The following is a 21,759-nucleotide window of genomic DNA, read 5'->3' as shown; positions in this document are numbered from 1 at the left end:
TAACCCATTAACCCAAAAGCACATTCATATTCATCAGCATGTCCAAGATGTTCCAGTGACCTCAGATACAGTGTAATGTAAAAAAGAAAAAGCCCACTACTACCTGGACAAATCAAGGTTATTCGTGTATGCAAAAGTTTTGACGCACATTTCATGTTTTGCCTCCAAGGAGCCAGACTTTCTTGTATTTTTTAACATGGTTTTGAGCAATAGTTCTGCAGGGGGGTTGCTGCTTTTTCACACATTTTCAGTCTTTAGTCATTCCCTTCAGTTGCTCCATTTACTGTTCACTGAAGCCTCATCAGAAATGGTCTTAGTGGAAGGATGGCTGTCAAGAAGCCATTCTTAAAGAAGGGAAGTGGCTGAGATGTGCCAAATTATACAAAAACTGGACTGAAAATCAGTGGCAGCGGGTGTTATGAAGTGATGAATCTAAATTTAAAATTCATGTCGGTGTAAGCCATTTGTAAAGGTGGCTGTAGGTGGAGGTGGAGGTTCTTTCATGGTTTGGACCTGCATTTCATCATTTGATACAATTATGAATGCAGAAAAGTAAAAGTATGATTAGATTTTGATCCATCATGCAATGCCATCTACAAAATGCCTGACAGCAGTTTCAGTCATGGATTGGCCTCATCAGAACCCGGACCTCAACAGATACCAGAACAAAGGCAGACAAGAGCCAAAGAAGACCAATGAATGTCCAATTGGTACCAGTTATCGAGCTGTTTTTCATACCATGGGAATGGAGTGATATTTTTCCTCCCAACACTATTTATTTCTATTATCTATTCATTTTGAAATTTTATGAAAGAAAACAGAATGATCGTGATGTAAAATTTAAAGCTGCACATGAACAGTGAAATAGAAACATAGTTTCTGATTAGAAAGAAAATAATACTACATCAACCTTAACCTACATCTTGCCAGTTGTCTGATATTGCAGAACTGTCACAGGTGGATCTAGAAAATTTTACATGGGGGGCAAACGAGTGTGAAGAGGTATACACAGGGTGGCAGATACCTCTTCATTAAAGTATGTCAAAATCCCTTATGTGTAAATGGAATCAACAATATATACACAAAAACACTTTAAAACGATTCATTGTATCATGATCTCTTCTTAGAAAACGAATATTTTAGGTATAAATAAAACAAAAACATTTCCCCCAAATAAATACAAAACAAATACAGCAATAAAGGAATAAAAAAGACAACAAATGCAGGAAAAGAGCTTAAATTACTGTTTTATCTAAATCAAATGTCATCTATTTCTTTTAGGAGAGCTTAAGCTTAAAATAGGGGAAGGAGGGATAAATAAGGCTCTACAGCAGGGTGGGCAGTTGACCCCCTTCCCCCTCTGTAGTTCTGGAATAAGCTGTATGGTCACTGCAGCCTCGAGATTCTTGCATAATGTTACCTCTTGTTGGTTTTGGGGGGGGGGGGTATTTGTTCCTCCTTTAGGTCACGTGGAGGGGTGGGGGGCTGTTTTGCCCGTGTGTGTGAAGCAGATGGAGCTTGGTCTAATATTTTTCCTCTCCTAGACTCTGCTAATGTTCATTTTTCACTACGTTAGTCTCCAAATGCACCTACACTTGTTTACATTTACACACACATATCATTGTGTGGTTTTTTCATGTACCGACTTTGTACTTCTGCACAGTGTTATTGCGATTTACACAGCGGATGAAAGCAACAGTAATGGTTCCCTGAATGCATCATCATGCAAACGCTGCAGTGATGGCTGAGTGACGTCACTCCTCCGTGGGAGAAATCTGATGCTGCAGGTCTTGCACGTGGTCTGTTGTTTACTTCTTCCAGGAACAGTGGAAGCGCAGCCAGACAGGGGGAGGAGGGGGAGTCGGCAAAATTTTGAAACAGCTGTCCTGGATAGGGTTACCGTGGAGAGGGGGAAAAAGACGCGCAGGCTGACGTTAACGTCGGGAAAATGTCGAACTGAATTCTCTGATGTTTCCATCTTCAGAGGCTCCGTAAACAGCGCGATACCTGAACTGTACGTATTTGTTTGGCGTCAGCATGCCGCTTTGCTCTCGCTCTTTGTTCTCCTCTCTGAGGTTCGTTAAAGTTCAAGCGTCCAAAGACCGTCAACAATGCGGTTAAACCGAGTGTAGCTGTGAGCACGCCGTTAAACGCAAACAGTGCAAATGCTGGAGTGATAAAAGTTTGATTGGACTGAAAAAGAGAAAAGAAAGGGGGACAAAAGTGTACACAAACATGCTGTTTTTACGACAACAAGGGTTTCGGTCTCCAGTTTATGAGTTACGGGAAACATCTCCCGTTACATATAGACAAATCATTTACATTTCCTTACAATGGCGTTGTCTTTCTGTAAAAATACCCCAACAACTGGAATGCTTATGCTTTTCTTTATTCTCATTTTGTTTATGTGCTTATAATGAAGACTAGAATGTTTCAGCTTGGAAGTCTGCTGAGTCAGCTCCATCTCACCTCCAAAGCGTCAGAAGCTGCCCATGGCCAAATCCCAAAGCAGACACCGACAGTACCTGACTTTTTACAAAGTGTGATGTAAGTATTAGGTCAACTTAAACCTGCACTAAACTTAGTCATACAGTTAGTGTTTGTCAAGTAAAGTACAGGGATACACTGGCAGTGGTAAACCCCCAGGGGCACAGTTTGGTGGGGGGTGGGGGGGTCACTGGGCCCTAAATGGGGCTTAGAAATGATTGAAGTCCAGATCTGTCTTTTTCTTGATGCATCATATTAAAGGTGTAGCACCTGTACTCTAAGGAGCAGCGGAAGAGTCTATCCTTAAACTAGATCTTGGTTCCATGAGGTAAGAGTGTGGTGGAGAGGTGCTTTTCTACTTTATTTCAGCACAGAGTGCTTTATTGAGGCAGTAAAGTGAAGTGAGTTGCAATACAGTCCAAATCAGAAATTCTAAAAACTGTAAAGGAATTTTATTTTGTACAGCTTCCCTTTTTTGCAGCAATATAGAAGATTTGTGTTCATAAAACAATGAAATAAAATAAAATAAGATACTTTAAATTTAGGAGACAGAATAATTCTGTAACATCTGAGAAAAAGTGGCTGTGGTCCTGCCTACCATTTATAATCCGTTACACGTCAACCAAAAACCCAGCTAGCAGTATTGTGGGCAATAAAGCCCATAATCCTTTTGTTTTTTTGGTTAAGTTGGGTAGAGTTGTCCCTTATAACAATCTTTGCCTGTAATTACTGTTCCCCTACCCATCACTGAAATCCATCCTCTGCCCATGCACTTCACTCTGAGCATTGCAGTGTCTTTCACCTCATTGTTCTTGTCCATCGCCTACAACCTGCAACCCTAACACTGGTGTCCACAACCTGTGACAGCACCCAACAGCATAATAGTGGAGATGGAGCAGCTTATGATGATCTAATATAACCTCTATCGGGGTAGCATTGGTGGAGTTTAAAGGCAAAATGATAATTTATCACTATTCTGCTTGCAGCTTGTACCACTGTGCTCAAGTGGAATAACAAAAATATATATTTTTACCATTTACTTCCTCTGTAGGAAACTCACCGGGCTGAAAAAGGAATATGTTTTCTGTAATCTGCGTATCCCCGACCAGCTTCAGACAACCAAAGATGACATCAACCTTGTTATCCTTTCAGGTGAGTATCTGCTGAAGAAATGCATGGAATAATATGTGAAAATAATATACATATGACATAGGGATGTAAGATTTAGCATCTCCATCTAAATGTTTAAGATTATTTAAGCGGACAACAGTTTTTGTAATTGTCTATTTTGCTGCATGCTACGAATTAAATGGCTTTAGGAAAGAATAAGTTATATTCTAACAGTAACACTAATATTATAAGACTAGTGACAAGGATTAATGTTTCTTGATCTCTTTGCTAAGGTCATGGGATCTTCTGCATAGATGTTAAACCCTGGAGAGGCACAGTGTCTGCTCACAACCAAAACTGGCATGTGCAAGTGAAAGAAGAGGACCAGAACTTTACCAATACGTGCATTGAGCAGATTGAAGATCCACTCAAAGCTATCATGGTAAAAAAAAAATTAAAAAAAGACAAGTTTTATCTGAAATGTTGCAATGGCTCCATGAAAACCTAAATGTCAAACTGTCTGGCACACTTGAGTCCAAGGTCCAACCAATTGTCCAATACACTGTTTTCATCCAAACTGTGGTCGGGTTAAGAGATTCTGAGTCACTATAACAATTTATATGGAAATTTTAAATACAGAAGTGCTTCCTAAACTTCCTAAGTGGGCACTCTTCATTTGAAAGGCCATAATTGTATTCACGGTTTGAGGAGGGTGGGGGTGGGGGGTGGGAATGAAAGCAGGCAGGTGCCTAAACACAGCTGTCACCTTATGTGGCTGGGTCTGTTAGGAGTCATTCATTTCCATTTCTATAGATGCTCAAATTGGACTTGAAGCTTGACAGAACAGTTCAATGGCAAACACACACTGCAATATTGAAACGTGTTCTGCGTGAATTGGATCTATTAACTTCATTAATCTACACAAAACACGACAAATTTGAGGTTACATAATTTCTTTAAATGGGCCCTCTTTGAAATTTAAAAGTACAGTGTGTGATTCAGGTCATTGCAGGAGGAATGTTGAGACATCCTGTGAATGTGAGCGCATGCTAAACTTGATGAGTCTCAGCATTGTTCACGTAAATACTGGAACATTTAATAAGTTAATCGGCTGGCCTTTAAATTCGATAACTGCTGAACATTTTGCTACTTTTCTCCAGGTGTTTTATGCAAAGTGGATATCAGTGTTGGATGAAACAAATCATCTTTTTAACCAAAACGATCCAGGCTTCTGAAAAGGTTTTTATTACTTAGATACTAATAAAGAAAATGAAATAATAAGTATCTACCTAATGTCTGTCTCTTAGACTAAAACAGCAAACTTATGCAGTCATTTGAAGAGGAGTGGAGTGTCTGTGCGCCAAAGTCTCTTCTTCCCCAGAATCATCTTCCTCTCACCAGATTGTGAACTGGATAAGGAGCTGAGGAAGAAGAGGGAGCTGGTCTCCCACAGCCAAATAGAGGACTTCCTCAAATCTTTCAAGGAGGGCTATATTGCCTGGATATCAGATGCGGTGACGCCTTCCTGGATCTCTGGTGAATATGCATTAACACTTCGCTCAGTGTTCCAACACATTGCAAAAAGAACTGATCTATAATAACACGATATATGTCTGTTATTATGTCCTAAAACTTGTGAAAATATCCACTGCTGCCTAAAGTTCTGGTGGAATCAATCGAAAATTTACAGACACTCATCATGGGCATGAATGTCTTGGTAATTTGTACAGCATACATTTATCAATTTTTAATTTATTTAGGATTTTCTCTAATCCATACATGGCCAAAGTATCAATACAGGCCTAATATAAACATATACCCCCACTAATATTTGGTTAACTGTTCCTTAGCAAGTTCCACACCTTTGATTGCCATCAACAAGTGTCTTGCATAATCCTGCCTGGATATATGTTTAAATTCTATCCTCCCGATAACGATATAAATCACAAAAACATTTTCTGTAAATTCTGTGAATCTCGGGCAGCTCGACTTGCGGGAAGTGTTTCCAGCTGCCCGTCATGTACCTGGAGTCGAGTGTTTTAACCGATGCATGAAACTATACATTTTTGGACATAAGTTGTAACGGCCGCCGTTTTCTTTGTGAGTATTTATTACACGGCGTGCTGCGGGGAAAAGCCTGTTCTAACGTTTGAGTCTAAGGTTTATTTTTTTAGCACCTGGCGGCTCTTTTTTAATTCTTATCCGTAAATAATCTGCTCTTTCACGTGATTCATTTTATTTTGAAAAGTCTCAACAGGATCTTGAGCTTTATTGTGAAAGGTTTATGTGGAACATAAACAAGCAGACATGCGATCCGTCCTTAGTGTGGTTATATTAAATATAAGAGAAAGAGAGAACTTTAAGAAATTAATATAGCCACTACAGTGACCATCAAAACGGAGAAAAAATATTGCCGTAAACAGTTTATTTTGCGACACCACGAAACAAATGATAGCGTAAAATTAAAGATAGACGTTTTTATATCGTCATCCGATATATATCGTCATATCGAACAGCCCTATCATCCACTTTGTGCAATACACGACTACCACTGGCAGCAAAACAGCCCTAGAGAGTGATGCTACCACCAACAGGATAGTGATGCTAGCATTCTAGCAATTTCTAATTCATGGCAGGCTTGGTGGTTCCTGAGTTGGTCCTGAGCATGGTAACCATTTTCTTCTCATTTGGCAAAGATGTCATACATTTGAATAACTTGTACTTTCATACAGTTGTTTGAGCTGATGGTCTTGGAATCTGCAGTTTACCAATCCCTCCAAGAGACCATCTCAACTTCTGTAACTTTATAGTGCTCCTTAGATCTTCACTGAGTTCCTTCTCCATTGTTCTACGTGTTGATCAATCCAACGAGAGCTGTCAAACATATCCTTTTTATGAGAAAGAGAAACTTAGTTGGCCTTGGCCTTGTCAAGTTAAAAGACATCGTATAATTTTTAGCACTACTTATTAAAATATTGAAGTAAATGTATGTATAGATTTTAGCCTGTATTTATACTTTTGACCGTGTGTGGATTAGAGGCAATCCAAAATCAATTCACAATTGTGAACCCCTTGTTTTATGAAGATCTATGCTGTGCAATTATTCCAACCTGTAAACAGAACAGTTCAAAGAAATCATTTACGACCCAAATTACCATGACATTCATGGGGTTTTGTAAACTTCTGACTTAAATTTAGCAATAATTATGACTAAATTGGCAAAGGCTCATAAAAAGCCAGTTAAACTTGTGTTTTTCTTGACCTGCAGGTCATCTGTCGTACAGGCAGATGGAATCAGTGCGAGACGTCCTGAGGAGGGTGGGAACGTGGGATTTGGTGCGGCTGCACTGTGGCGAGCAGCTAAAAGGAGACTTCCAGAGCTGCCCGTATATCGCTCTCAACCGCCAGGAGACGGACACCCTCGAGTTTTCCAGTGTCAAGACCCTTTCTGCTGACTCGCTTTGGGCCCTGCTGGGACACGCTCCTCAGGTCAGTCCACTACTGTGGTTCTGATGAACCAGTCACAAGCATAAACGCCATTTGTAACTTGGGATCGAATGCTTTGTCCAAATGATAATGTGAAGCATCACGCTCATCATGAACCAGCAGGTGGCAGTAGCACTTTATGACTGCCTCCATCAATTATCCTCTGTTGTTCTGGTAACTGGAAAAACACAGGTTTGATTTGTGCTGAAGACCCCCAAAACATGACACCAATTTCACAGTTATTTGAATGCAATTAGGATCATTTCTGTTTAGAAGTACGAGAAAATTACTGTATAAACACAGATGAAGTGATACAGTTTAGCAATTAAGATAAGAAAGTGAACCGTTTTTTCTTTTTTTTTTTTCACCACACCACAGAGAGCGGTCTAACTGAGTACAGTGTTCAGCATTTAGATATAAATTAATTTAAATTGTACTGACCAATTTTCCAAACAAATGCTTTTTTCACAAAATGTAAATTTGGTTCTTTTTTTTTTCTTTTTTTAAACCAGTTCGACCACCTGCACTCTTTCTCTCTCAGATCATTTTAATGGACACCCTGGGTGTTATTGAAGCATTAGGGCAGGTATTTTGTTTGCATCACAGTAATTTGAGCTGATTAAAATTGATTTTATGTTTTGGGTTAATAAGCAGATTTCATTCAGACTCGGTAAATGTTGCCTCTCGGGATGCAATTGGCAAATCTTAGCAGTCACTAGAGCAATGACCGAAAAAGGTGGTTTATATAGAAGTTAAATTGCAGTGATGATAGAACGTTAGATTCACACAAAAAAATGTCGTTTCGTTACATTTTCTTTTCTTCCAAAAAGCAGGATCGAACCTTTAATTATTTTCACTTGGCAGTGGTGCCTCTTTTCTGCTTGTCAGTTAACTAACTGTTACCTCTTTAAAGACCAGCGAGTGCGACCCAGCTCAGCATCCATTACAGATTCACACCCACCCTCGAACACCCAGACACTCAGCCTGCGATGTCCATGCAAGCCTGCTCAGGCATTAGTTTGCCCCCACCACCACCCAGCACCCCAGACTGTATGTACTCTCCCCCCTCGCCTCCAGCTGCTGTGTATTTGATACATGACCCAGCAGTCATTAGACAGTCTCCAGTGGGCTCTTTTCTTGCCCAGGGGGACACAAAACATGACAAGAAAATATATTATTTTCAAAGAGATATTTGCAAATGGAGGCACAGTGATGCAAACCTCATCCTCATATTAAAAAAAAAAAAAGGAAATTGGAGAATAGATGGTTAATATGCTTTTGTGAAATTGGTTTTATTTCTCTGATCGGTTTCTAGGTGTGTTGATGCAGTCCGCACCGGGGGAAATCGACTTTAATATTTGGAGGTTTTGCCCTTTTTAATTCACTGTGTCACCTACTTTGTCTTTAGGAGAGAAAAAAATGCTCTCTGCTCATGTGCAGCAGCTGCCAGGGGAAGTTTGGGGGGGCAGCAAAGAAACCTGATAGCTACCCCCATTTTCAGAGCCTACAAATAATGCATGCTTTTGATTTTTTTTTTTTTACTTGTAAACACAGGCTAGAAGATCTCCAACATGACCTACGATTTCTCTCGGGCATCTGTTAGGTTGCATGAAGTGGCACCAGATGCATTCAGAAAGCTGCCGTGGAGGCAGTAGGTGTGTATTCTGTGAGCGCAGGCAATTACTCTGCAGAGAATGGGATGTCTACATGCACCAAAGTGGAGAATGATTGAGTGGAGTGGCTGTAATTTATTAATTATGGTCTATATTCTTAGACCACGGTTCTGGCTTCATTCAATTTGTATGGATTGAGGGGTAATTACGGTGTGTGTGTGTGTGTGTATGTCTGTGTGTGTTAAGGAGAGAGAAAGAGCTGAAGATCTATTCATGTCATAATTTAAAGTGCAGGTTACTTGTGATATTCATCTTCATATTGTCCCCTCTTCTAATAAGGCCAGTTCATATAATGCAGTTTATTCAAGAGAAGACCCTGATTTAAAAAAAAAAAAAAAAAAGTTTCTGACTTGCAGTCAGCCTATACAGAGCATCTATTAATTGCAGAGCTGTGAAGCAACGATTAAGTTCTTTTGAGCGTAACTTGACTACACAGCCCCTCCTAGCTGATTAATAGAGGCAAAGCCGGTAGGTGAAAATCTGCAAATTCACAGACAACATCTTGGCTAACGGAGAATGGTACAAATAATCAGATCTCGGTTGCCGGAGATACATCTCGTCTCCCTGACAAGCTACAGATTCCACACAAATGTAGCTTGTTAATTTAACTCCACCATGACATTCCTCTCCATTTGGCCATCTCCCAGGCTGCACGCGTCACGGGCCTGTAATGGACAGCTGGTGCACTTGGTGCTTAGCACAGAAAAGGCAGAGAGGGTAGACATCAACTGCTTTGTGTGATAATGAATGGAGGCACACAAAAGGCCAGGAGCAGGCCATTTACAAAGCCTGCAAATTCTGCTGTCTAAATAGATAATATTGTCAGCCACTGTGTCTTTTGGGGTTTCTTTTACTGTAGTGAAAAAAACAGCATTCACCCCTTTGAGGTAAATATATGCCTTCCCCATTACTCTTACTTTCAAATATTTATGATAATCATTAGAAACCATATTCTATGTGTTCTGTGTGAGCATGGCTATAACTCCACTTATCAAAGGATCTGTTTCACTAAAAGAAAAAAAAAGGAAAGAAGACAACTGTAGTTTTTTTTTTTTTTCAGTTATGCAAAATTAAACAAAGTACACTTTAAAGTTGTGTCACTGAGACTACAATTTAGGCGCTAATTCCAGATTCATAGCTCACTTATTTCATTGCGTACCCAACAAGCCTGTAGGGACGCAGTGCGTAGGATGATATCTCCACTGTGGAAAAGTTTTCAAAGAAAAGTTTTTAGATTGATTTTTTTTTTCTAGGAAGAAAGATCTATTAGTTGCATTGCATTTCCCAGCAGAGATGAAAATTATGTGGACACTACCATGATGTTCAGATTTCTGTAATTGGAGGATCGCTCTCGAAAGGAAACTGGAATTGGAAATAATTCGCGCCAAAGAGCGTGTAGGAAGCTACGGAGGAAAAATAACCGTGCAATTACGCATGAGAAGAGTGCTGCAGAATCACAAGTGTCTGTAATGAACTAGTGAAGACACCGGCACTTATACAGTGGAAGGCAATGATAAAAGCTGCCTTGTAATAGCATGTGATTAAACTTAGTAAAAAAAAAAGGGGAAAAAAATCTATTTTTTCACTCGAGCACTGAACCGCAGTGAAGAGTCCCGTGGAGAGATTCTGCATCTGTCAATTTGAAGATGACTCAATGTGTTTCCTCCAAATTCATCACCCAGCATGCAGTTCCAGTCATTTTAGAGGGCTCTTCAAGTGCTCTTTTGTTAATTTAGTTAAACATGAAACGTTAGAGTTCATGTTTTACACATTCCTACTTAACACAGGTGGAGTTTGAGTTTCACTAAATTTGAATACATGTTTAAGATTAAGCTCCAAGCCATTATTATTCATTAGCAAATAATTTCCGTGAATGTGGAATGAGCCCGGGTTTGCAGGGCACTGTGGGTAATAATATCTGCTCTACTGCATGCATATATATAGAATATTGTTAATTTGTATACTTTGTCTAGAAAATACAGCGCGTGCATTAATAGGGTTTTGTAATATGGTTGCAGTAACAGGATTTTCTTTTTAAATATGTTAGCACCATTAATATGAAGTTCCATGCAGTGAACTGTATTTCAGGGCGATTCTTCACTCAGTTCAAATATCCGAATGTTCAGCTATGTAAAATGTTCACTTGAACATTTTCAACATTCAAATGTTGAATTGAAAGCATAAAAAATATTGTATAGGTACATTTTAAATAATTAGAAGATCGAAACTCTGTCTTTGATTCTTTTGCAAGATAAATAAAGAATTAGAACGAATTTTTTCCCCTTTTTTGTGCAGTTTTACAATTAAACAACAACAAAAATAAAGTATTTTGAAATGAAAATCATTAGCTATGTCCCTTACTATATGATTCTGTGATCACCTGTGAAACCATTATTGAATTGTTGCACAATCCTTTGTCATAGCACATTTAATAAGACCATGTAAGCTTCATAGAGATCTTTTTTTCCCCAGTTCTGTGACATTATCTAATTTGGCATTAAATGCTGGTTTTAGTATTTAAAAGAAACTTTTCTGTGGTCATTGGCCAACATGTTCATTTTTATCTCTGTAGGCTCAGTTATTTGTTTTATGGATTCAGGATATTAGAGTGATCCCCGCAGCATAGGTGCTAAGATATGATCAATAGGGATTCATGAATAATGAAGAGGCCGAGTGGAGCAGAGGCACTTAATTACAGCTTCGAAAGCCATTCTCGTTAATTGAGGAGAATAAAGGTGCTGAAGTGGCTTAAACGGCAAAAACTGTAATTTTTTTAAATTATTTTTAAAAAAAATTTTTGTCACCACTCTTTTTTTAAATTACAGCAAGCCTCTACCTGAAAGCCAGATGGATCCAAGTTCTCACCTTTGTTTTCAAATAGATATATTTGTATTTTATATTTAGTTTATTTTTGTTCTCAGGCTTTCTTTGACCATTTGTGAGCAGACTCTCATTCTTTTAATGTAAATGCTAATATGCTGCATATCCAGACAGTGTGTGACTGCTGTGCACTGCAGATACAGTATATAATTGACAGCCCTGCCATCTGTTACAGTTATGTGAAATTATGGATAAACTAGTTAACAGACACTTTGGCCCATTGTCTGTTGTTTTGATAATCACCCTTAATAACGGACGGCATCAATATGGTCTTTAAACCTGATTTGGGAGTTAATGGAGTCAGATGGGGGCAGTCAGTGTATGCTCTGGGGGTAATGCTGTTAGAGATGTTCGTAAAGAGCAAATTAAATCAGTCATAGATTGTGCCCTCTCAAGTCAGCCAGACAACCAGACCTATTGAGGAGAAAAAGGAGGGGGATTCATATTTTAACCTCTCGCAGAAAATGCACTTATGTGGATGAAAATACAGTCAGAGCTGGGTGACTGCATGCAAATGGTTATTGCCCAGCCTAATGGCTTCCTGTTAGCTGAGGCAGGTTGGAAGGGGAGTCATATCTAATCGGAACTTAACCGGGCATTTTTTAAAAATATATATAATTTATTTATTTATTTTTGTGGCCTCAGACGAGCACAGTTATTAACATGGACAGAAATGTCACCACCTCTGTCTTAATGGATAGGGTTGGGAGTCAAATAGAAACTCGTGATATGATTCAGTACATTACCCAAGATAACATTGGTATCACAGTACAGCCATTCCAAGATTCATATAAATGAAAGGGAAAAAAAAAAAAACAAAATACAGAATTTAAATGCTTAGAATTAATTGATATTCACTTTACGTCACTAGCTCTCTGATTTGCTCTGATATGTTTCATGGTATAGATTCAACAAGGTGCTGGAAACATTCCTCAGATGTTTTGATCCATATTGAAATGATAGCAGCACATAGTTGCTGCAGATTTTTCTGGTTGCACAACTATGATGCAAATCTTCTGTTCCACCATATCCCAAAGGTGCTCTACTGGACAAAGGTCTGGTGACTGTGCAGGCCCTTCAGTGAACTCACTGTAATGTTCAAGAAACTAGTTTGGGAGAGGTTTGTGACATGGTGCATCATCATTATGGAAGAAGTAACCATCAGAAGATGGGTCAGCAACAGTACTCGAGTAAGTGCCATTTAAATGATGCTCAGTTGATACTATGGGCTCAAAAAGGTATTCTCAAAAGAATATCCCCCAACCCATTATACTGCCACTGTCAGCCTGAATTGTAGATGGACTAATGCTTTCATTTTGCCAAATTCTAGCCCTCTATTCAAAGCTCTCTTTCCTAGCGGTTCATGTCCCGCTCATGAAGGATCTGGTGTTTTGCACGCCTTCCTCCACTTCTTCCTATCCAGAGCATCTTCTGGTGTGACATTCGCAGCCTTCATATCATTTTTGATTCGGTCCATCCAGAGCTTTTTTTTGGTCTTCCTCTTGGCCTGTTACCGGTCTAATCGTTGGGCTGTGTTAGCGATGGAGTTCTCATCGCTAGGGACTACGTGGCCGTACCATCGGAGCCTCGACTCTCGCATCTTGTCTGTGATTGCCACTTCCCATAGTTTCTTGACGTCTTCGTTCACTCATTCATCACTAACATTTTTCCAATCTTCTACTGCCCAGTTTTGGTGAGCCTGTGCAAACGGTAGCCTCAGTTTCCTGTCCTTAACTGATAGAAGTGACACCAGGTTGTGGTCTTCTGCTACTCTTACCCATTAGCTTTGAGGTTTTAAATGTTGTGTCATCAGAGATGGTCTTCTACGTGCTTTGATTGTAACAAGTGGTTATATGGCAGTCTGGCCATTCTCCCCTGATGTCTGGTATCAACACAGCCATTCCTGATGCCCGTTTTGACCATTTGCAGGTCATCTTGACCATGTCTACACGCTTAAATACATTGCTGTAGTGTGACTGGCTGATCAGCTGTTTGCATTAATAAGCAGTTTAACAGGTGAATTTAACTCAGTGGGTGAATGTATTGTAGAGATAGAGATTGGACTCAGAATATGGGGTGCTGTTTACGTTTCTTTTTTTCCTTCTTTTTTTTATATCTTGTAACCTCAAAAAATTAGCAGGTAAAAACAAAATCTATTATGTATTAAATTAGAATAAAGCTGGCTTATTTAATTTAGCCGCTTCTATGGGGGGGGGGAACACTTTTGGCTGATTGTTAATCAGATTCTGTTTTGTGTCTTAATGGAAAATCATTGAGTCAGATCATCAAGATCATGACTTGAGTTGAATCAAATTACCGCTGGTAGTCACTCACTCAACAGATTGTTAATATATTCATCTTCTGAGCCAAACCACACAGTGCTTACCTAATTGCCTTGCAAACCATTTTTGGTCCATTTCCATGACATTTGGCCCATCGACAAAGAGGTTTGGTGCACCAAAGGTGTGTTACTCAGTGTCCTCCCCCCCCCCCTCTGTCCGTGTCTAGTGAGACACGAAGTGGAACAAAGAGCCCGTCGTCTGAAGCTGGTGTGGCTTTACGCTCACTCAGAGTTCACCTGAAACACTGCACCATGGCTCCAGGTAACAGCCTCTGCTGACTGATACACCGCTGGGATTCTTTGACTTTATCAGGGGAAGAATCTGAACTTTGTGAATGGCAATACATGCAGGTGGTGACATGTCCCTACCCAATTACACAGTTCCTCGGATTTGTCATACCTGTCAGACCTTAATGACCAGTAAATACATTTATACAGAAATAATTCTGTAGTCACAATTAAACATCATTGATTCATGTTGGTTTTATTAGCAGAAGTGATTTAGGATGCTTGAACGGTCTTTAAAAGAACTAGCTCTGAATCTGTACCGTGGAGATCCCTGCAGATGGGAGATAAGGAAACCACTGGAGATGTCTATCAGCAATTTGCATGGAGAAGTTTTCAGAGAATGAGTTGTCTTGTTGAGTATAAGAGGTTAAAAGGTGAACAGTGAACCAGACATAGGATTTATGACTAGTAGCAGACGGTAAATAAGAAGAATGAGTTTGTCTTGTTGAAATGTGAGGAGTGATGTCATTCACATGGCTTCTGCGACACTGAAAGTGAGAGGGAGATCAGGGTAGACACCGTTAGGTGAGCTCTCAGCCCTTTGTGTGACACCCAGCCTTAGCCCCAAGGGTCTTGTTCTTTCCATGAAATGCACCATTTTGGCCTGCTGGTGCTTGAAGTAGCGATGGTTCTCTTACAATTGTGAACAAATCACAGAAAAACCTAATACCTAATTTTAGTGACTTTAAAGTGTTCGTTTTGGCTTATTGGAGAGTGTGTCGCCGTGACACGTTGCAATACATCTTAAGTGTCGGATAGAGATTGCACTTTAAATGACATTTTGGTTTCTATCAGCAGCTACTTTACTTTTTTTTTCTTCTGCTGCAAGTCAGATACAGCATGATCTTTTACTCTTTAACACACCCTCTCATTCACTTGAGGGATAACATGCAGTGACAGTTCCTGTACCTGGCACGTGGTCCGTGCTGAGCAACATCTGGCAGGCAGCTTGTCTAGACCACACAGAAACTTGTTTTGCTCTTTTGTATTTGAAATCTGTAGCTTACCTGCTTGGTAACTATTATTTGGCGGATGATGCCGCAGAAATGGACGATGATGAATTTAAATGGCTGTAAATTAAATTTGACACAATTCATCTCTACGCTAACATTCTCAGACAGGATTTATGTATACTCCAAAGCAACCACGGGCAGCAAATTAGCATGGTTGTTACTGTAAATATGTTTCTTAATATAATTTGCAGGATTGTTCTGCGGCGGGTTTTATAGCTTCCCTGCTTCAGTGTGGGTTTTATATTGTCTGCCTCTTGTGCACTACAAGTATGGAAGTACTCAACTTTGGCTCCATTAAATTAGCTAATTGCTGATTATGAACTATTGCGCTGCGCTGTGATTTGTTAGAATAATTCCTTTCTGATGTCTTTGTCTCGGTTTGTGTGCCTCTCTGCCACCAGCTGTCATTAAGCTATTTTTTCATGTATCCCAAATTAATAGACACTCACTCACTCTGAAGTGTCTGATGCTATTGTAGCAGAAGCCACATGGCATTTGGCCAAGGCTGCAATATAAGACGCAATTGTTTAGCTTTTTTCATCTTTATCCCTGTTTTAATGCACAGTAATAAGTAAGTAAATGCTGGAAAGATGTGTGTCTGAAATCGCAGTGGCCTTTGTTGTAGATAATTAGGTTAGCAGCAAGAGTGTGCAGGTGTTGAGGGTGTACTGTGTGCTCATGTTGTGTTATCGACTTGCTCATATTCGTAGGCTGTCAGGGGTGTCGCACTTTCCATCAGCCCCAAAGCTCACCAACCTCTTCACTATTAAAATGATCACTTTCAATAGCAGACAAAGGAAAGAGGGAACATATCTAGTGCAGGGTATTTTCCCCACCTCTAATGCTTATCTGCCTTTTGATGTCGGCGTAATAAAAGGCCTATTGGGCTTTCACAATGACCTGCAAAATGGACAAGGGCCGATATACTGGGCTCTGACTGTCGCTACCATTAACTAAAAGGCCCAGACATTATGGAGAGCCGGGGATGAAAGTACATGGAAAAAAAAAATAATAATTGAAAAATTGCCTAATGCTAAAGTGAAAGAAAATGGAACTGTGAAAAGGCACTGTAATATTCTGTTATCCCCAGTAAATGCAGCCAAACAAGAGATGCAGCAAGGCATTCTTTTTGAAATGGATGTGGTTCAATTACCTGCATGTCTAAATCTAGTTAAGGCTTCCATTGTCGGGCTCGAAACATAACAGGCAGTTTTTGTAGTGTTAAAGCGTATTATGCCCTACAACCTACATAGAATCAAGAGAGGTATGACTCCATTCAAGATGCGGAGGGAATTAAAATTCACAGTGAGACCGAGGTTAATTTATTATTTAGTCTGTTTCGGGCTTCCGTTTGGATCACTGTTCTAACAGAGTTCGAGCTCAATATTCGAACAAGCTTGAGAAAAACGTTTCTAAATATGTTTTAAGGAGTATTGAAGGATTAGCATCCAATAGAAGCAGAATCTGGTTTGTTTTACTGTGTAAAACAGTTGACCTAATTCAGACTAGACTAGGCCACGCAGATGGGCATTATATTGATGAACAAAACTAGCAGACTGGCAAATATTTTACTAGTTTTACCTTTTCTTATATAATTTATCATTTCTTTGATATTATGTATTATTTATATATTCAGTTATAAGACACACAAAACCCAACCTGTAAACCTTGAGTTTGATGTTTAAGTAAATGCCTTAATGTTGGTGTTGTCTGTGATAATCTAAAAAAAGAAAAACATGTGCCTTTACCCTGTAATTTAAAAAAAGATAGTAATATAGTGCATGTATTATTTTGTTTGGTCAATAATTTAAGATCCCAGTTGTAATACACATTGTACACATCTTACCTGAAATGTACCTGCCCACTGATCAGTTAACCTCAAACTGCTGACTTCATAGTAAATAACTGAACGTCTATATTTAAATCTGTTCTGTATATAATACATGAAAAATTAACAACTACAAAAAATGTCAAAATTAAAAATACAGTTTTACAATTTATAACATTTTAAAATTTACATAGGGTCATGCAGTCTTGGTGGTCGTCAGGAACGCCTTCTACTTTACCATAATTAATCATCATCTGTTGAGCTATATGTCTGTGATATCCAAGAACTTTATTTCTAATTCCACATTCCATATTTAGAGGTAAGTCAGATACAGATTTCGGTATTATAATACATCTTTAAAAAAACAAAACATAGATGGTAATAATCGCTGTATGCGTGTCAGTGTTGGCGCAAGGTTTCATTCAAGATTGGCCCAGCAGTTAAGGATGGGAGGAGATGGGGTGCATACAGATATATATGCATACGCTACAATTATATTAGTAAGGTTTACATATTATAAATTGATTCTATAGTGTTGTGGTTTACACATTCAATTGCCAAGTCGCCGGTTTTATTCTAGCGCAAGACATAAATCCCTTTTTGGGTCGTGGCATCTGCCGTTAAAACTCATATGCAGAGACACCCATTGTAACAAGGAGCAGGTGAAAGTACCTTCATTCAACATTGTTATAAACTGATACAGTGATTACAAAAGAAACTGTAGATTTTCCAGCCATGAAAAACATCATTACCTGAAGTACTACTTTAGTACGTTGCAGGTGTGATGCATCTAAATATATACCAGTACCTTCTACTTCAGTTTTATAGAGAGCTTAAAAGACAACAGCTGAAAAACCTCATTCAAAATGCAATTCACTGCATCAGTAACTTAAAATCCAACAGTGGAACAGACTTTCTTTCTGAGTTATATGTTGTAGATGGTATTGGAAATGAAATTAATCTGGAAGTGACTTTATGATTCGGCTGTATACAAATTCATATAGTTATCATGTAGATCATCTTGATGTCTAAAAAAAACCTCCCAAGTATAGTTTATTTTTATCCTATTATTCCTTAGAATACCCACGAAGTATAATAGATTGCCAAATCTAGACTTCTGGGGAAAGTTGACCTCAAGGTAAACAAAGATGTTTACTTTCTACACCAATAAAATAAGTCATTTTTTCCACCGAGCAGAATGACTTTCTCCCCCCCACCCCACCACCACCACGTAGGTTGTATACACGGTCCTAAAACCAAGAAATATCCAACAATATTTCTAATTATTTCTCTCTTTGGCACTTTGCAGGTAACCGTTAAAATGTATAAGCGTGGATCTAACAGCTGGCTGGGGAAGTCCCTGAATGCCACCACCACCATCCCCTCCAACACCTCTGTGATCTTCAGGATCAGCGGCGAAGAATCAGATGCTAAAATCCCAGCAAACGCCATTCACAGCATCACGCTCAGCATATGACTGTGTGGAGATAATACAAACAGGATCGCCATCGCAACATGGCACTGAAGAAGCAAGGGGAAGAAAAATTGCTTACTTGTGTGTAGCATTTTTTTAAAACTGAGTGCATTTTAACATGCAGTGATTGTACTTTGCAATATTGTAGGACTTCCAGATGTTTTTATGTGCGCATTTATCGGGGAAAAAAGAAAAAAGGTCCCATTTGCCAATTTCCCTGATTCTCCTTAGTGACAATATTATGTTAATGTAGATGGTTTCAGACAATTAGCACGATTAGCTTTCTCTTGTTTTGAATTTCTAGAGCTGGCCCACACTTTACACTAGCCATTAATTAATCATTATGCAAGCTGATTGTGTCACACCGATTTAGGACTGAAGTGTTTAATGTGTTAATTGTGGCGGTTAAAAACCGGTGGCCTCTGGCACGTCGAGGGCCGAGGATGTAACTGCCTCTGTGGGTTTAATCAGAAGTTATTTACGGTCTGTTTAGACAGTGGAACTGTAAGGTGCTTTATTAATATGCTCCACCGCACGGAGGAGATGATAACTATTCAAGAGCACACAGGCACAGCAACCAGCACCATTCATAACTGTGTCTGAGTCACTTTCCATCAGTTGCCCAGGCTTCCACAGCTGCGCTAACAGCTAGCAATTGCATTTACTGGGCCTGGCAGTGGTCATAATGAAGTTATTCCCAACAGGATATCAGTGCCTTTAGCTAACAGCTCTCTCTGTTGATGGTATCTTTCTGTATGGCATGTCTACCTGAAACATCATTACACTGTACTCAAGCTACTCGCTTTTTCAAATGTCTGTTTACTGGTTTACCTGAGGGGTAGATCATCTGTAGTTTTAAAGCCATCACCGAGTTGTTTACATTGGTTGCTGCACATTTTTGAGACTGGTTGTTTTGTGGTTTGAGTCAACATTGCTTGAAATTATAGGTGTTTTCATGAATTTATTGCCTATACATATTTAAACCTACATAGTCCTCAGGAACTGTTTTCTCCAAAGCACTTGACAAACAATATTTGCAATATCAGATGGTCTGGTATGGGAAGGACTTCAAGGAAATATCTGATAAGTGGTGGGTGCATGCACGTTTTACTGTAATTTCATTATACATTGAACCATGCTTCTCAGTTGATTTATTCAGGCATGCTTGCTTGATTCATTGGTGTGTGGGGTTTTTAGGTCATTGAGTTATCAAGTGTTATCAAATGTTTGTACCACGTGTTGTTGTAATAAAGAGATGTGATTATTGGTTGGTTCAGTTAGTTATTTTTACCATTTTGGACTGAAGTGGCCTCAACCATCTCAGTCCTATTTTTTTTTTTGTTGTTTGTTTATTTCTGTAGTGTCGTTATTGAATCATCTTAGGATACAGCAGAATAACAGGAATGGTTTGGAATCAGCTGATGCAGCTCTATCTCTGTAGTTCTTAGATGTTATGCTGCAGCATTTTGGTTTAAATTCTGGTGTTTTAGAGTCCAAACTATTGTAATGTTCTTAATCATCCAAAAGTAACAAATGCATATTAGTGTCTCATAATAATTATACACTCCACAGCCACTTTTTTGGGGGTATCTGATGAACTTGTCTAAGAGTTGTCCACCAATTTGAATGTCAGTGTATCGATCACTGACAGCTCTAGTCTGCATGCCAAAGTGTCCTTGGGCAAGATACTGAACCCCAAGTTGCCCCCAGTGTATTTATTCACTGTATGTGCATGTGAATGCTAGAATGCACTTACGCATAGGTACAACTCCTGCATTAATTTTTAGTGGAAAATGCTTTGAGTATACTGAGAAGCAAGGTGCCACATCTAATAAGCAAATCACCTGGCAACCACTCTATTCATGTAAGTAGGACAACCTGCTGAAGTTCAATCGAGCATTGGAAAAAGTTTTGTTCATGCCAGACGTCAGAGAATGGACTACTTCGAGCTAATAGGAAGGCAACAGTCAACTCAAATAACCACTCATTACAACAACAAGGCATGCAGAGGAGGCACTCTGAACACAAAACACACTGAACTTTGTATCAGATGAGCTACCAGAGCACACCAGGTGCTACTTTTGTCAGCTAAAAACAGGAAACCGAAGCTACAAATCACAATTGCTCACCAAAATTGGATTTTTGCTTTGGCATTAACACGGATGGCTCACGGATCCATCCTGCCTTGTATCGAAGTTATGCTGCTGCTCATACACCATTGCTCGTGTAATGGTTTAATGAAGTCTTCTTGGCCCACTTTGGCTCCTTTAGTACAAATTGTGCATTTTTTAAATGCTACAGCATACTTATCTTCTAATTGTTGCTTCCAGAAGATTAATGCACCATATCATAGGGCTGTGCAATATGACCAAAATCTCATATCCCAATATAAGAATTCTATCGTCCCGATAACGATATAAATCACAAAAATGTAACATTTTCTGTAAATTCTGTGAATCTCGGGCAGCTCGACTTGCAGGAAGTGTTTCCTGCTGCGCGTCATGTAGCTGGAGTCGAGTGTTTTAACCGATGCATGAAACTATACATTTTTAGACATAAGTTGCAAAGGCCGCCGTTTTCTTTGTGAGTATTTATTACACGGCGCGCTGCGGGGAAAAGCCTGTTCTAACGTTTGAGTCTAAGGTTTATTTTTTAGCACCTGGCGACTCTTTTTTGCTTCTCATCCCTAAATAATCTGCTCTTTCACGTGATTCAGTTTATTTTGAAAAGTCTCAACAGCTTTATTGTGAAAGGTTTATGTGGAACATAGACAAGCGGACACGTGATGCTGTTACCGTCGTTGTTGCTAACCACAACGCATAAAAACAGGCGCTTGTCCGTCTGTAGTGTGGTTATATAAAATATAAGAGAAAGAGAGAACTTTATGAAATTAATATAGCCACTACAGTGACCATCAAAACGATGAAAAAATATTGCCGTAAACAGTTTATTTTGCGACACCACGAAACAAACGATAGCGTAAAATGAAACGATAGATGTTTTTATATCGTCATCCGATATATATCGCTATATCGAACAGCCTTACCATATCATAAAGCTCAAAATATTTCAAAGTGGTTTCTTGAAGATGATGATGAATTCACTGTTCTCAGATGACAGTTACCTGATCTCTTAAACCAAATGCTCCAGATACAATTAGTTCAATTATGTCTGAATTT

The 21,759-nt window shown here is 39.2% G+C and overlaps 1 protein-coding gene across 1 annotated transcript; it reads left to right on the top strand.

Moving 5' to 3' along the window:
- The first annotated feature begins 1,755 nt into the window (after positions 1-1,755).
- On the top strand, positions 1,756-19,844 carry si:zfos-911d5.4. The gene is made up of 7 exons (XM_005919534.3): positions 1,756-2,014; positions 2,428-2,547; positions 3,539-3,639; positions 3,891-4,039; positions 4,905-5,133; positions 6,866-7,086; positions 18,416-19,844. Exons 1-7 carry the CDS (start codon positions 1,779-1,781, stop codon positions 18,581-18,583), a joined length of 1,224 nt encoding a protein of 407 aa, XP_005919596.2. The 5' UTR covers positions 1,756-1,778; the 3' UTR covers positions 18,584-19,844.
- Positions 19,845-21,759: the final 1,915 nt, after the last annotated feature.

This window comes from Haplochromis burtoni, unplaced genomic scaffold (assembly GCF_018398535.1).
Source record: "Haplochromis burtoni strain Fernald_Lab_line unplaced genomic scaffold, NCSU_Asbu1 Contig_37, whole genome shotgun sequence".
In the NCBI taxonomy this organism is placed as follows: Eukaryota; Metazoa; Chordata; class Actinopteri; order Cichliformes; family Cichlidae; genus Haplochromis; species Haplochromis burtoni.
This window is presented reverse-complemented; position numbering and strand designations above follow the sequence as displayed.